Source organism: Hylobates moloch, unplaced genomic scaffold (assembly GCF_009828535.3).
Source record: "Hylobates moloch isolate HMO894 unplaced genomic scaffold, HMol_V3 SCAFFOLD_15, whole genome shotgun sequence".
NCBI lineage: Eukaryota > Metazoa > Chordata > Mammalia > Primates > Hylobatidae > Hylobates > Hylobates moloch.
In genome coordinates this window covers 97,284,715-97,297,039 of record NW_026652290.1, presented here as the reverse complement: position 1 = coordinate 97,297,039, position 12,325 = coordinate 97,284,715, and the positions used below count along the sequence as shown (strand labels likewise).

The 12,325-nt window shown below is 58.5% G+C and overlaps 2 protein-coding genes across 2 annotated transcripts in view; one reads left to right on the top strand and one right to left on the bottom strand.

Annotated features, from left to right (window-relative positions):
- SCAMP4 (secretory carrier membrane protein 4) overlaps positions 1–12,325 on the top strand; it is a 247,195-nt gene that overhangs the window by 79,206 nt on the left and 155,664 nt on the right. The window lies entirely within an intron of this gene.
- On the bottom strand, positions 2,459–9,994 carry BTBD2 (BTB domain containing 2). The gene is made up of 7 exons (XM_032178659.2): positions 9,838–9,994; positions 7,552–7,657; positions 6,825–7,022; positions 4,431–4,623; positions 4,173–4,260; positions 3,845–3,991; positions 2,459–3,663 (listed from the first exon to the last, which is right to left on the bottom strand). Exons 1-7 carry the CDS (start codon positions 9,949–9,951, stop codon positions 3,502–3,504), a joined length of 1,008 nt encoding a protein of 335 aa, XP_032034550.2. The 5' UTR covers positions 9,952–9,994; the 3' UTR covers positions 2,459–3,501.

The following is a 12,325-nucleotide window of genomic DNA, read 5'->3' as shown; positions in this document are numbered from 1 at the left end:
AAGATGAAACAAGACGCGAAACTGCCGAACACGGCACAGAATCTGCAGCATGGGCCAAGAAGGGCTGGTGTTCGAGTCTCTGAAGAGGTGAAACAGAGCTAGCATTTAAGACCCTTGTCCAAGGAAGCTTTGCAGAAAAAAGACCTGAACCTCCACATTGAACATGCATCTGGGAAAATTAAACCAGAGCAGTCGGCTGGGCGCAATGGCTCACTCCTGTAATCCCAGCACTCTAGGAGGCTGAGGTGGGCGGATCACCTGAGGTCAGGAGTTTGAGACCAGCCTGGCCAACATGGCGAAACCCTGTGTCTACTAAAAATACAAACATTAGCCGGGTGTGGTGGCACGCACCTGTAATTCCAGCTATTCAGGAGGCTGAGGCAGGAGAATGGCTTGAATCCGGGAGGTGGGGGTTACAGTGAGCCCAGACTGCGCCACTGCACTCTAGTCCGGGGGACAGAGCAAGACTCCATCTCCAAAAGAAAAACCAACAGACAGAGTCTGTCTGTTGCCCAGGCTAGAGTGCAGTGGCGCAATCTCAGCTCACTGCAACCTCCACCTCCCGGGTTCACCCCATTCTCCTGCCTCAGCCTCCGGAGTAGCTGGGATTACAGGCACCCGCCACCATGTCTGGCTGATTTTATTTTTGTATTTTTAGTAGAGACGGGGTTTCACCGTGTTAGCCAGGATGGTCTCCATCATCTGACCTCGTGATCCGCCCGCCTCGGCCTCCCAAAGTGCTGGGATTACAGGCGTGAGCCACTGCGCCCAGACAAAATAATTTTTTTAAAGGTGAGACCAAGGGTGGAAGACCAGTACCAACGTAGTATGTTGTGACAAAGCAGAAATAATGCACCTGTGAGAGTCAGATGGCAAGAGGGAAATAGAGTGAGCTCATCGATGGTTTTCCTGGCAGTAGCTTGGGGATAAGGATTACCCGTCATGTGTTTTATAGATCTACCCACATGTTAACCTTATCTGATGCTCATTTCTTCCTGCTGATCAGAAATTACATCTGGGGCCGGGCGCGGTGGCTCACGCCTGTAATCCCAGCACTTTGGGAGGCTGAGGTGGGTGGATCACAAGGTCAGGAGTTCGAGACCATCCTGGCTAACATGGTGAAACCCCTGTCTACTAAAAATACAAAAAATTAGCTGGGCACCTGAAGTCCCAGCTACTGGGGAGGCTGAGGCAGGAGAATGGCGTGAACCCGGGAGGTGGAGCTTGCAAGTGAGCCGAGATCGCGCCACTGCACTCCAGCCTGGGCGACAGAATCCCAAAATTACATCTGGGATAATTTCCTTTCAGCCTGAAGAACTTCAATATTTCTTACAGTGCAGCTTTTTTTTTTTTTTTTTTTTGAGACAGGGTCTGGCCCAGGCTGGTGTGCAGTTGCACAGTCATAGCTCCCTGGAGCCTCCACCTCTTGGGCTCAAGCGATCCTCCCACCTCAGCCTCCCAAGTATCTGGGACCACAGAGGTGCACCACCACACTCAGCTAATTGTCTTGTTCTGTGTTGTTTTTAGGTAGAGATAGGGTTGCCTGTCTGGCACTTCAGGAGGACGAGGTGGAAAGTGACCCTGGGATTAGAGGCGTAAGCTACCATGCCGTGCCGAGTGCAGCTTTGTTGGTAACAAATTACAAATTAGCTTTTGTTTCGTGAAAAAAATATTTATTTCACTTTTCTTAATAAGGATGTTTTTGCCGGGAGTGGCATTCCAGGTTGACAAAGTGTTTGGGACAGTCTCGCTGTCACCCAGGCTGGAGTGCAGTGGCGTGATCTCGGCTCACTGCAGCCTCCACCTCCCGAGTTCAAGCAGTTCTCCTGCCTCAGCCTCCCCAGTAGCTTGCATTACAGGTGCATGCCACCATACCTGGCTAATTTTTGTGTTTTTAGTAGAGATGGGGTTCACCATGTCAGCCAGGTTAGTCCTGAACTCCTGACCTCAGGTGATCCGCCTGCCTTGGCCTCCCAAAGTGCTGTAACGACAGGTATGAGCCACCGCGCGGCCTTGCTGCCGGGTTTCTTGATGTCTTGCCCTGCACGTGTGCTCCTGAGGCAGCAGCCAACGGCTTGACTCCTCTGGCCATTGAGGCCAGAACTGGGCACTCCCTGCTTTCTCTCCGTCCCTCACATCCACGGTCCCCCAGCAGCCCACAGGGCCTCCCCACGGGTAGGTCGGCACACACGTGCGTTGCATTTGGGTTTGCGGGAGGTGCTGAGTCAGGGTCTTGCTCTTGCCCGGGCGGGAGGGCAGGGGCGCAATCACTCTCACTGCAGTGTTGACCTCCCGGGCTTCAGTGTGGGCTGTGGGTACTTAACGAGGGTCTCGCAGCACTGGCGAGCCAGACCCAGGGTTCAGGGCCCCTCTCAGTGCACGACATCCCTCGCCCACTGCAGCCCAGACGACAGGACGGAGAGTGAAGGGGAGCAAAGCAGTGTGCGCTCAGGGCAGGTGGGTTTGTTTCTTTATTTAAAAAAATCATCTGGGGGCGTGGTCTGAGGAGGACACCCCTCCCATGGCTTTGGGAAGGACGCAGGTTCCAGGAGTCACAGGGCAGAAACGTGGGGTGGGTGGGGGTGTGGCTGGGGGTGGGGAGGGGCTGTGCCCCCCAGCACCTGGGGGTGGCTCCCGTGGCACCAGGTGGGCTAGGGCAACAGTATGTACAGGCGAGCAGTGCCCCTGGACCCGGTCGGGGCCGGCTGGGGCCCCATTCTGTGGCAGGGGAGCTCTGGGGCGCAGGGTCTGAGTCCCATCTTGGACTGCAGGGGCCACGAGGGCCGTCCAGGCAGGCTGGACAGCGGGGGCCCTTATCTGGGCCCATTGGGTGGATGAGAACGGACACTGCCAACTGCTCATCACCTGGCCAGGACTACTAGGCCTGTCCGGCAGGGGCCGTCCCCACACTGAATCCCGCGCCCGCAGAACTCAAGCCGACACCCAGGCAGTGGGAACGCCCTGCAGGCTGGGCTTGGGAGGCCTAGGGCACGGGACAGGTGGGGCCCGTGTCCCGATAAACGGACAGGAACAAAAGGAACGCAAGGTCTGGGACCCACGGCTCTGGGAGCGGCGCCACCCAGGCTGGCTCCTAGCAGAGAAATGGGAATCGCAAATGCATTGCAATGTGCAGTGAAGAAACGCGGGGAACGCCTGCCGCGCACCGCCGTCAGACGACGTGGGCAGGCGCCCTGAGCTGCGGGTCCGTGGGCCCTGGCCCTGGCCCAGGTCAGCACAGCCCTGTCCCCAGTCCTGAGGGATTGTCTCCACAGGGCCTGGCCACTGGCCCTGCCACCTCCCCGGCTGCCCTGATCCAGCAGCCGCACTTGTGGTGAACACAGGGCAACCCCTTCCTGATGCTGAGAAAGGTGGCATGGAGTGGACAGATGGCCCGGGGGACACTGGGCCTGGCACCGCGTGGCGGGGGAGCCCCAGCAGCGGATGATGGCCTGGGGCCGCGGCTGTCCCCACGGAGGGAGGACGGCGTCGGTGTCGGGCAGCCTAGGTGTAGAAGATGACCTCGGGGATCTGGCCGTCCTCCACGGATGTGCCATTGTTGTTCCCGGCCGCGTAGCAAAAGGTGAAGCAGGTCTTGGCGCCCGTGGTGGGCGACTCATGTGTCACCTTGCGCAGGCCTTTGGTGCCGTAGTGGGAGTCTGGGCCCTGTAGGGGATAGGGGGCACAGTGAGGTCAAGGACCACCAGGCTGGGATGCTCCAGGTGCGGACAGGGCAAGGCCCCGACTGGGCCAGGGTGGCTGCCTCTGGAGAGTGTCTGCTGTGCCCTGGGGGCCTCAGGATGGGCCAGAGACTCCCACAGAGGGACCCTCGTCCCCGGCGGCACACCTTGAGCGTGGCACAGGCCGTGTAGTTGACGTTGGGCAGCACCTCCACCGGCTCCTTGAACATGACGCGGAAGGTGCTGGCTGAGCCGTCGCAGCTGAAGCCCGTGTCGTTCTGGCCCAGGACCGTGTTGCTATCGGTGTGAATAATCTGCGGGGAGGTGAGAGGCTCAGGCCTGGGGAGGGCCGATGGGGACCCCTCAAGGCCCAGCCCACCTGCCCAGGGTGGGGGGTTCAGCCAGGGTTCCATGGAGGTGGGGAGAGGACATGGGCCTGAGTGGGGGCTGGGGAGGCAGGAGGGGAGGCCTGGCGATGAGGCCTGGGGCTGGTACCTGGATGTTCACTTGGTAGTCGGTGGGCCCGTGGATGGATCCATACAGCCCAAATCCCACCACAAAGATGCGCTTGTTGACTGAGAACCTGCCGTGGTAGACGACAGGCGGCCGTGTGGATACCCAGGGACAGCCTAAGGTGAGCGCCTCCATCATCCCTGAGTCCTCCACCCCCATTCCCAGACCCCCCCATCATCCCTGAGTCCTCCACCCCCATGCCTGCCTCCCCCCACCTGCATCATCCCCCCCAGTCCCCACCTGATGCGGTCACTGGTCCCACTGTAGCCCCAGCGACTCTCCACCTGCTGGAAGCGGTTGATGCTGCACTCCTTCCCGCGCAGGCAGCAGCGGGGCCGGTCAATGAACTCCACTCGTGGCTTGGGGTTGACGGTGAAGTGCAGGAAGAGGCTGACCACCTCGCGGTCCACCAGGATGCCCGACTGTGCGGGGCCTGCGGCACAGGGAGGGTGTGGGGGAGGGCCGGGCTGCACCCGGGGACCCTGAGTGCCTGGGAGGACACGCTCCTTCCCCCTAAGATGTCTGCGTCGGACTTTCAAGGTGCAGGGACCTGGGCAGCCCCTCCCCGGGGAACTAGCCACCAGCCATGGCTCCTGCTGCCTGGGCTTTTGGGGAGAGGTCCCAGGGCACAGACCAGAGGCTGACAGATGCGCTCACTCAGGGGCGATGTCTCAGGGTCCGGCCCACTGTAGGGACCACCCATCACTTCACTGTGGGTGGGGGGGCTCCACTGCCTGTTCTCTCAGGGCCATTGGCTGGGAGGGGTCTCTGTGGCTCCCCGTCCTGGCTTCTAGAAGCAGCCTGGGGGTTCCTCTCCACCGTGGGCCCTAGGCAGCCAGCTTCCCAAGCGCTTACACCCCCAGGGGTGATGGCTAGCAGACCCCAGGCAGGCTCCAAGAGCCAGGCTGTTAATCCCGATGCAGAGATGTGACAGGCGGAGGGGCCGTGCATGGATGTGAAGGGGCTCTGGGCAGCGACAGGTGGCCGGGAGGGGCAGAACTGGGGGTCCACCATCCACCCCAGGAGTGTCGGGGCACGGTGAGCACGCTCTGCTCTGATGAGAGCAGCCCTGCCCACCTGAGACCTAATCACTCCTCAGCCAAGGTGGGCTCAATTCTGCATCGCTCAGCTGCAAGCCAGCCCAGTGCAGACAGTTTAATAACCATTATGGGTTAAGTGAATCAGGAAGACTGAGTATTGAAACTCAGTAAACAATGTTAATTTTTTTTTTTTTTTTGAGATGGAGTTTCGCTCTTGTCCCCCAGGCTGGAGTGCAGTGGCGTAATCTTGGCTCACTGCAACATCCGTCTCCAGGGTTCAAGCAATTCTCCTGCCTCAGCCTCCCGCGTAGCTGGGATTACAGGCGTGCGCCACCGCGCCCAGCTGATTTTGTATTTTTAGTAGAGACGGGGTTTCACCCTGTTGGTCAGGCTGATCTCAAACTCCTGACCTCAAGTGATCCCCCCACATCGTGGCCTCCCAAAGTGCTGGGATTACAGGAGTGAGTGACCGAGCCTGGCCAATAATTGTAATTTTTTTTTTTTTTTTTTTTTTGAGACGGAGTTTCATTCTTGTTGCCCAGGCTGGAGTGCAGTGGCACAATCTTGGCTCACCACAGCCTCCACCTCCCGAGTTCAAGCGATTCTCCTGCCTCAGCCTCCCGGGTAGCTGGCATTATAGGCATGAGCCACCACACCCAGCTGATCAACAATTGTATTTTTAAAAAATATATATCTAGCCAGGCTCGGTGGCCCATGTCCATAATCCCAGCACTTTGTGAGGCCGAGATGGGAGGATGGCTGGAGCCCAGTTCATGACCAGCCCGGGTAACATAGCAAGACCCTGTCCCTACAAAAACAAATATAAGCCTTGTGTGGTGGTGGCACCTGTGGTCCCAGCTACTCCGGAGTCTGAAGCAGGAGGATCACTTGAGCCCAGGAGGTCGAGGCTGCAGTGAGCTGTGATTGCACCACTGCACTCAGCCTGGGCGACAGAGTGAGACCCTGTTGCTAAATCTGGTGACCTTCAGCTAAGCGAGAGCAGGGGCTGCGTGGACCTGGGGAAGGCCAGACAGCGAGTGTGCACCAGCCACAGGGCTCTGTCCCAGCCCCTTCTGGAATGTTCCAGACCTGTTTTGCTCCAGAGCTGGACGGTGTCAGGCAGCGAGCAGCCACATGAGGGCAGGAGGCATCGTTAGGGCTGCCCCTCACATCACCCCAGAGCCCAGGCCCTGCAGCAGGGGACCCCAAGGCCCACTCATGGGCACACGACAGCCGTCCCGGCCGTGTCAGAGCCTTCCTGGGCTCGTCACGGACACTGGTACCTGCACCAGCAGGTAGCACAAGGGTCCGAGACGGGGACTCCCTTCCCTCCTGGGGAGATGCCACCAAAACAGCTGGACAGACACGAGAGGTGGGGTCTGGCAATGCGCACGGTGGGGACAGCCGGGCCGGGACTAACAGATGGCCCTGCGGACACGCCCTCACAAGCCAGGTTTCTTCCCATCTTTATACTCCAGGCATCTGCCAGCCTTTCCGCAGTGAAATCGGGGGCACTATCCTCGGTACCCAGATGCCCACCTGTGGTGTGCCACTCCCCTCCCAAGCCAGCCCCTGGGCCCCTGAGCTCTGTTACCTGCAGCGAACTCCTCGATGGTCATGAGTGGGAAGCGAATGAGGCCCAGGGCCTTGCCCAGAACCTTCCGCCTGTTCTCTGGCGTCACCTGCAGCTGCTGCCGCTGACACTCGGCCTCAGACCAGCGGACAACGGCATTGAACAGCCGCACCTCACGGATGCCCAGTGTGTCGCGCTCCAGGACAGCCACCAGCGTGTCTGCGGGGTGGAGGAAGGGGCTGCGTGAACATGACACCCGCGTGCCCACCCTGCAGGAGGCACTGAGACTAACGTGAGGACCAGCAGTTAAAGCCGGGCTGGCAACTACGGCCCGTGGCCCAAACCTGGCCCTGTGCTTGTGCTTATAAATAAAGCTTTATCAACACAAGATCATGCCCCTTCATTTTCCTAGGCAGTGGTTGCTTTTAAGCCACAAGGACAGACTTGAGTAGCTTTGACAAAAGCTGTTCAACAGCAAAGTCAAAAACCATGGACCATCGGAGGGCAAGATGGTCACCATCAGCTGGGACGGTGGGGGTCTGGCCTGTGGCCTCCCAGCCAAGGCCTCAGGCTCCCCTGGGGCTGTGCTGGGACCCAAGCTCCTGAACCGCTGCGAGTGGTGAGGTCCCAGCTCACCTGTGCAGCTCCCCCAGGGAACCCCCCAGGCCCAAAGCTCCCAGTGTCAATCCCCGGGTCCTCCCGCCGAGGCCCCGCTGGGATTCCCACACCCGGGCTCCTGGGCCCTTACCCAGGTCAATGTCGGTGAAGCCCTCCGCGGTGATGGCGTCTGCAGTGTTTTTGTCGATGTTCTCCAGGCACAGGCTGGCCAGCTGTGGTTCATCGAAGAGTCGCGCCTGGCAAGAGACATGGACGAGGGGCGCGGGGGGGACATCAGCACCCAGCCCTCGGCAGATCCGCGGTGCGGAGCTGGCTCAGATGCAGCCCTGACCACACAGGCCTTCCTGAGTGTGGCCGGGAGCCACCGGGGTCTCAGCCGCCAGGCCGGCCCTGTCTTGGGCCCAGAGACGCCCCCGTGACCGCTGACGGGGGCGGGAGAGTTGGGGAGTTCCCTCTCAGGACCTCAGAGGCCAAGGAAAGAAGAAAAAGATGCTCAGGTCTCTGACAGCAGGACCTGCTGCTTTAGGCAAAAGGGGCGCTGCAGCTGCACTCGGGGGGCAGGGCCCAGGACCCCAAGTGGCAGGCAGAGCTGAGGTGGCCGGGGTCGATCGGTGAAGCTTCCCGACCACAACATGCCCTTGGCCACTTGTGGTGGGAGGGGCCATGTCCCCGGCAGCTCCATCCCAAGACACAGCAGACATGACTTCTGACAGTCAGGTGACAGAGCTGGAGATTGCCTGCGCTCTTAGGGAAACAGAGGCTTAGTTCATGGAAGGTGCTGGAGGGGCCTATGCCAGCAGGGACCCGGGCAGGCCTTTCTGCAGGCACCCTCCCGAGGACACGTCTCAAGCGGGTTAGTAGCGGTTTTAGGGGAGGGAGGCTGAGGCGGCCACAAGATGAAGCCCGGGGAGTGAGTTCCAGCCTCCTCTCAGGTCAGGCACAGGCCTCTCCGGCAAGGCGACCAGATGACCCGGACAAGAAACCCCTCCCTCTGGGAGTCCGGGATCCCCTGCATCTGACCTGCCAGGATGGAGGGGGAGAAGGTTCTGGGTCCTTTCCAGGATGCTGGACCCCCAAAGCCCATTGGAGGACCCAGTGCCGCTGTCCCCTCTGGCCACCCCTGACCAGGAGCTCACGGCTTCCAAGCGGCCGTCCACCCGTCCTGGCCCCACGTCCTCCTCTCAGCCTCCCTGGCCTGCACGACCTCCCCAGCCCCCGCCCTTTGGGCTGCACAGAGCCCAACCGGGGTCCCCTGAGATCCCCGGCCCTGCTCTGTCTACCTGACATTTCCTTAGAGAGAGAGGGAAAGTTCTCTCTTGTTTTTTTTTTTCTTTTTGTTTAGCCAGGCGTGGTGGTGGGGGCCTGTAATCCCAGCTACTCTGGAGGCTGAGGCAGGAGAATCGCTTGAACCCTGGAGGCGGAGGTTGCAGTGAGCCGAGATCGTCCCATTGCACTCCAGCCTGGGCAACAAGAGAAACCCCGTCTCAAAAAAAAAAAAAAATTATTTTACTTTTTTTTAGAGACAGAGTCTCAATCTGTCACTCAGGCTGGAGTGCAGTGGCGCCATCTCCGCTCACTGCAGCCTCAACCTCCTGGGCTCAGGCAATCTTCCTGTTTTGGTCCCCCAGGTAGCTGAGATTACAGACATGCACCACTGTGCTTGGCTAATTTATGAATTTTTTTTTTTTTTAGTAGAGATGGGGTTTCACCATGTTGGCCAGGCTGGTCTCAAACTCCTGACCTCTGGTGATCTGCCTGTCTCAGCCTCCCAAAGTGCTGGGATTACAAGCATGAACCACGGTGCCCGGCCTGAATCTTTTTTTTATTTTTTGTAGAAACACGGTGTCTCCATGTTGCCTAGGCTGGTCTAGAACTCCTGGCCTCAAGCAATCCTCCCTCCACGGCCTCCCAAAGTGCTGGGGTTACAGGCGTGAGCCACCGCACCCTGCCAATTTTTTAAAGTATCACAGAAAAGTCCAATACACATTTTTTTTTTTTTCAGGTGGAGTCTCGCTCTGTCACCCAGGCTGGAGTGCAGTGGCGCGATCTCGGCTCACTGCAACCTCCACCTCCCGGGTTCATGCAATTCTGCCTCAGCCTCCCAAGTAGCTGGAATTACAGGTGCCCGCCACCACGCCCAGCTCATTTTTGTGTTTTTAGTAGAGATGGGATTTCGCCATGTTGGCCAGGCTGGTCTGGAACGCCTGACCTCAGGTGATCTGCCCCCCTCAGCCTCCCAAAGTGCCAGGATTACAGGCCTGAGCAACCACGACCGACCCAAAACACATCACCAGGCAGGAGCCTGCTGCCTCCTGGGCCCGCCCCCGGCCCCGCCTCCGGCACGGGCCCGCCCCCACCCCTGCCCCGCCTCCAGTCAGGCCTGGCCCCGCCCCGGCCCCGCCCCTGCCCCGCCCACCTGCGTGAGCAGCATGAAGGCGTTGTCTGCGCGCAGGTTCTTCTTCAGAAACTCCACGCAGTGGGCCTCCAGGGCTGGCACCGCGTACTTCTTGGCGGTGTACAGCGTGGTCATCACCGTCTCCGGGCCAATCTGCACCTCGTCCGAGTAGAGAAACCTGCAGAGGCAACGCAGGTGGCCGTGAGGTGGGACCGCCATGCCCGCCGCCAAGGGAAAGCAGTCAGGGGACCACTCAGACCTTTAGACTCGGCCACCTGCCCTTGAGCCGGCAGGACCCAAACACCCCACATCAGGTTCCCCGAGGAACTTTCCAGAATTAGCCCCTGTCCGTTGCCCTCTGACCTAGAGACACGACTTGGCAAGGTGGTCACTCATGAAAACGAGCAAGAGGCTGAAGCCATCTACAGAGCACACACCCGGAAGCGTCTACACGGCCTGTCTCGTTCTGCCCGGGATGCCCCAGGAGAAGGCACTGGGAGCTGGGTGTCTCCTCCTTGGGCGCCTTTTCCATGAGGAACTCTTGGTTCCCCACCCCGGGCACCACCGAAAACCTCAACCACTTCTGGATGGATCACAGAACCCAACACACTAATTAGGATCATGGATAATCATGGACGCTATTACCGTCTGCCAGCGAGTGGCCCACACCACACTGAAAACGATGCCAGCGAGGGGCCCACACGACACTGAACACAATGCCACCGAGTGGCCCGCACCACACTGAATACAGATCAGAGGTTGGGCCAATCAAAAATAGAAGTACAGGCCGGGCCTGGTGGTTCACGCCTGTAATCCCAGCACTTTGGGAGGCTGAGGCAGGCAGATCGCCTGAGGTCAAGAAGTGCCAGACCAGCCTGGCCAACATGGTGAAACCCTGTCTCTACTAAAAATACAAAAATTAGCTGGGCGTGGTGGCGGGTGCCTGTAGTCCCAGCTACTCGGGAGGCTGAGGCAAGAGAACTGCTTGAACCTGGGAGGCAGAGGTTGCTGTGAGCCGACATCATGCCACTGCACTCCAGCCTGGAGACAGAGCAAGAATCCGTCTCAAAAAAGAAAAGCACATGGCCAGGCACAGTGGCTCACGCCTGTAATCCCAGCACTTTGAGAGGCCGAGGCGGGCAGATCACTCGAGGCCAGGAGTTAGAGACTTGCCTGGCCAACGTGGCAAAACCCCCTCTACTAAAAATACAAAAATTAGCCGGGTGTGGTGGCAGACACCTGTAATCCCAGCTACTTGGGAGGCTGAGGCACAAGAATCGCTTGAACCCAGGAGGCACAGGGTGCAGTGAGCCAAGACTGTATCACTGCACTCCAGCCTGGGAGACAAAGTGAGACTCCATCTCAAAAAAAATGAAATAAAAAATAAAAAATGTCTCCAGCCTGGAGCAGTGGCTCACATCTGCAATCCCAGCACTTTGGGAGGCAGAGGCGAGAGGATCGCCTGAGGCCAGGAGTTGGAAACCAGTGTGGGCATAATGAGATCCTGTCTCTAAACACATTTTTTTTTCCGCTGGGCGCGGTGGCTCACGCCTGTAATCCCAGCACTTTGGGAGGCTGAGGCGGGCGGATCACGAGATCAGGAAATCGAGACCATCCTGGCCAACATGATGAAACCCGGTCTCTACTAAAAATACAAAAATTAGCTGGGCGTGGTGGCAGGTGCCTGTAGTCCCAGCTACTCGGGAGGCTGAGGCAGGAGAATCGCTTGAACCCGGGAGGCAGCCTGTGGGTGGCATTTTCACCGTGCCGGTATTGTCCTTTGAGGTATACATTTTTAACATTTTCCCTAAGTCCAATGTCTTTGTTTATTCTTTTCTTGCCTGTGTCTTTGGCGTCATATCCAAGTAATCATGGGCAAATCCAATGTCATGAAGATTTGATTCTGGTTTTTCTTTTTTTGCTGTTGTTGAGACAGAGTCTCGCTCTGTCTCCCAAGCTGGAGTGCAGTGGCGCGATCTTGGTTCACTACAACCTCCGCCTCCCAGGTTCAAGTGATTCTCCTGCCTCAGCTTCCTGAGTAGCTGGGGTTACAGATGCCTGCTACCATGCCCAGCTAATTTTTGTATATTTGTAGAGATGGGGTTTTGCCATGTTGCCCAGGATGGTCTCGAACTCCTGACCTCAGGTGATCTACCCACCTCAGCTTCCCAAAGTGCTGGGATTACAGGTGTGAGCCACCGCGCCTAGCCATACTTTGGATTTTTTTTTTTTTTTTGAGAGGGAGTCTCGCTCTGTTGCCCAGGCTGGAGTGCAGTGGCACGATCTCAGCTCACTGCAAGCTCCGTCACCTGGGTTCACACCATTCTCCTGCCTCAGCCTCCTAAGTAGCTGGGACTACAGGCGCCCGCCACCACGCCCGGCTAATTTTTTTGTATTTTTAGTAGAGATGGGGTTTCACCATGTTAGCCAGGATGGTCTCGATTTCCTGACCTCGTGATCCACCCACCCTGGCCTCCCAAAGTGCTGAGATTACAGGCGTGAGCCACTG

What these genes read in the sequence shown, in the direction of transcription:
- BTBD2 (XM_032178659.2), bottom strand. Translation starts at nt 9,951, where the DNA reads ATGACCACGCTGTACACCGCCAAGAAGTACGCGGTGCCAGCCCTGGAG. An exon ending in CTTCACCGACATTGACCTGG is followed by an intron (nt 7,023 to 7,551) that starts GTAAGGGCCCAG and finishes TCCACCCCGCAG; the next exon opens with ACACGCTGGTGGCTGTCCTG. An exon ending in ACTACCAAGTGAACATCCAG is followed by an intron (nt 3,992 to 4,172) that starts GTACCAGCCCCA and finishes ACCTCCCCGCAG; the next exon opens with ATTATTCACACCGATAGCAA.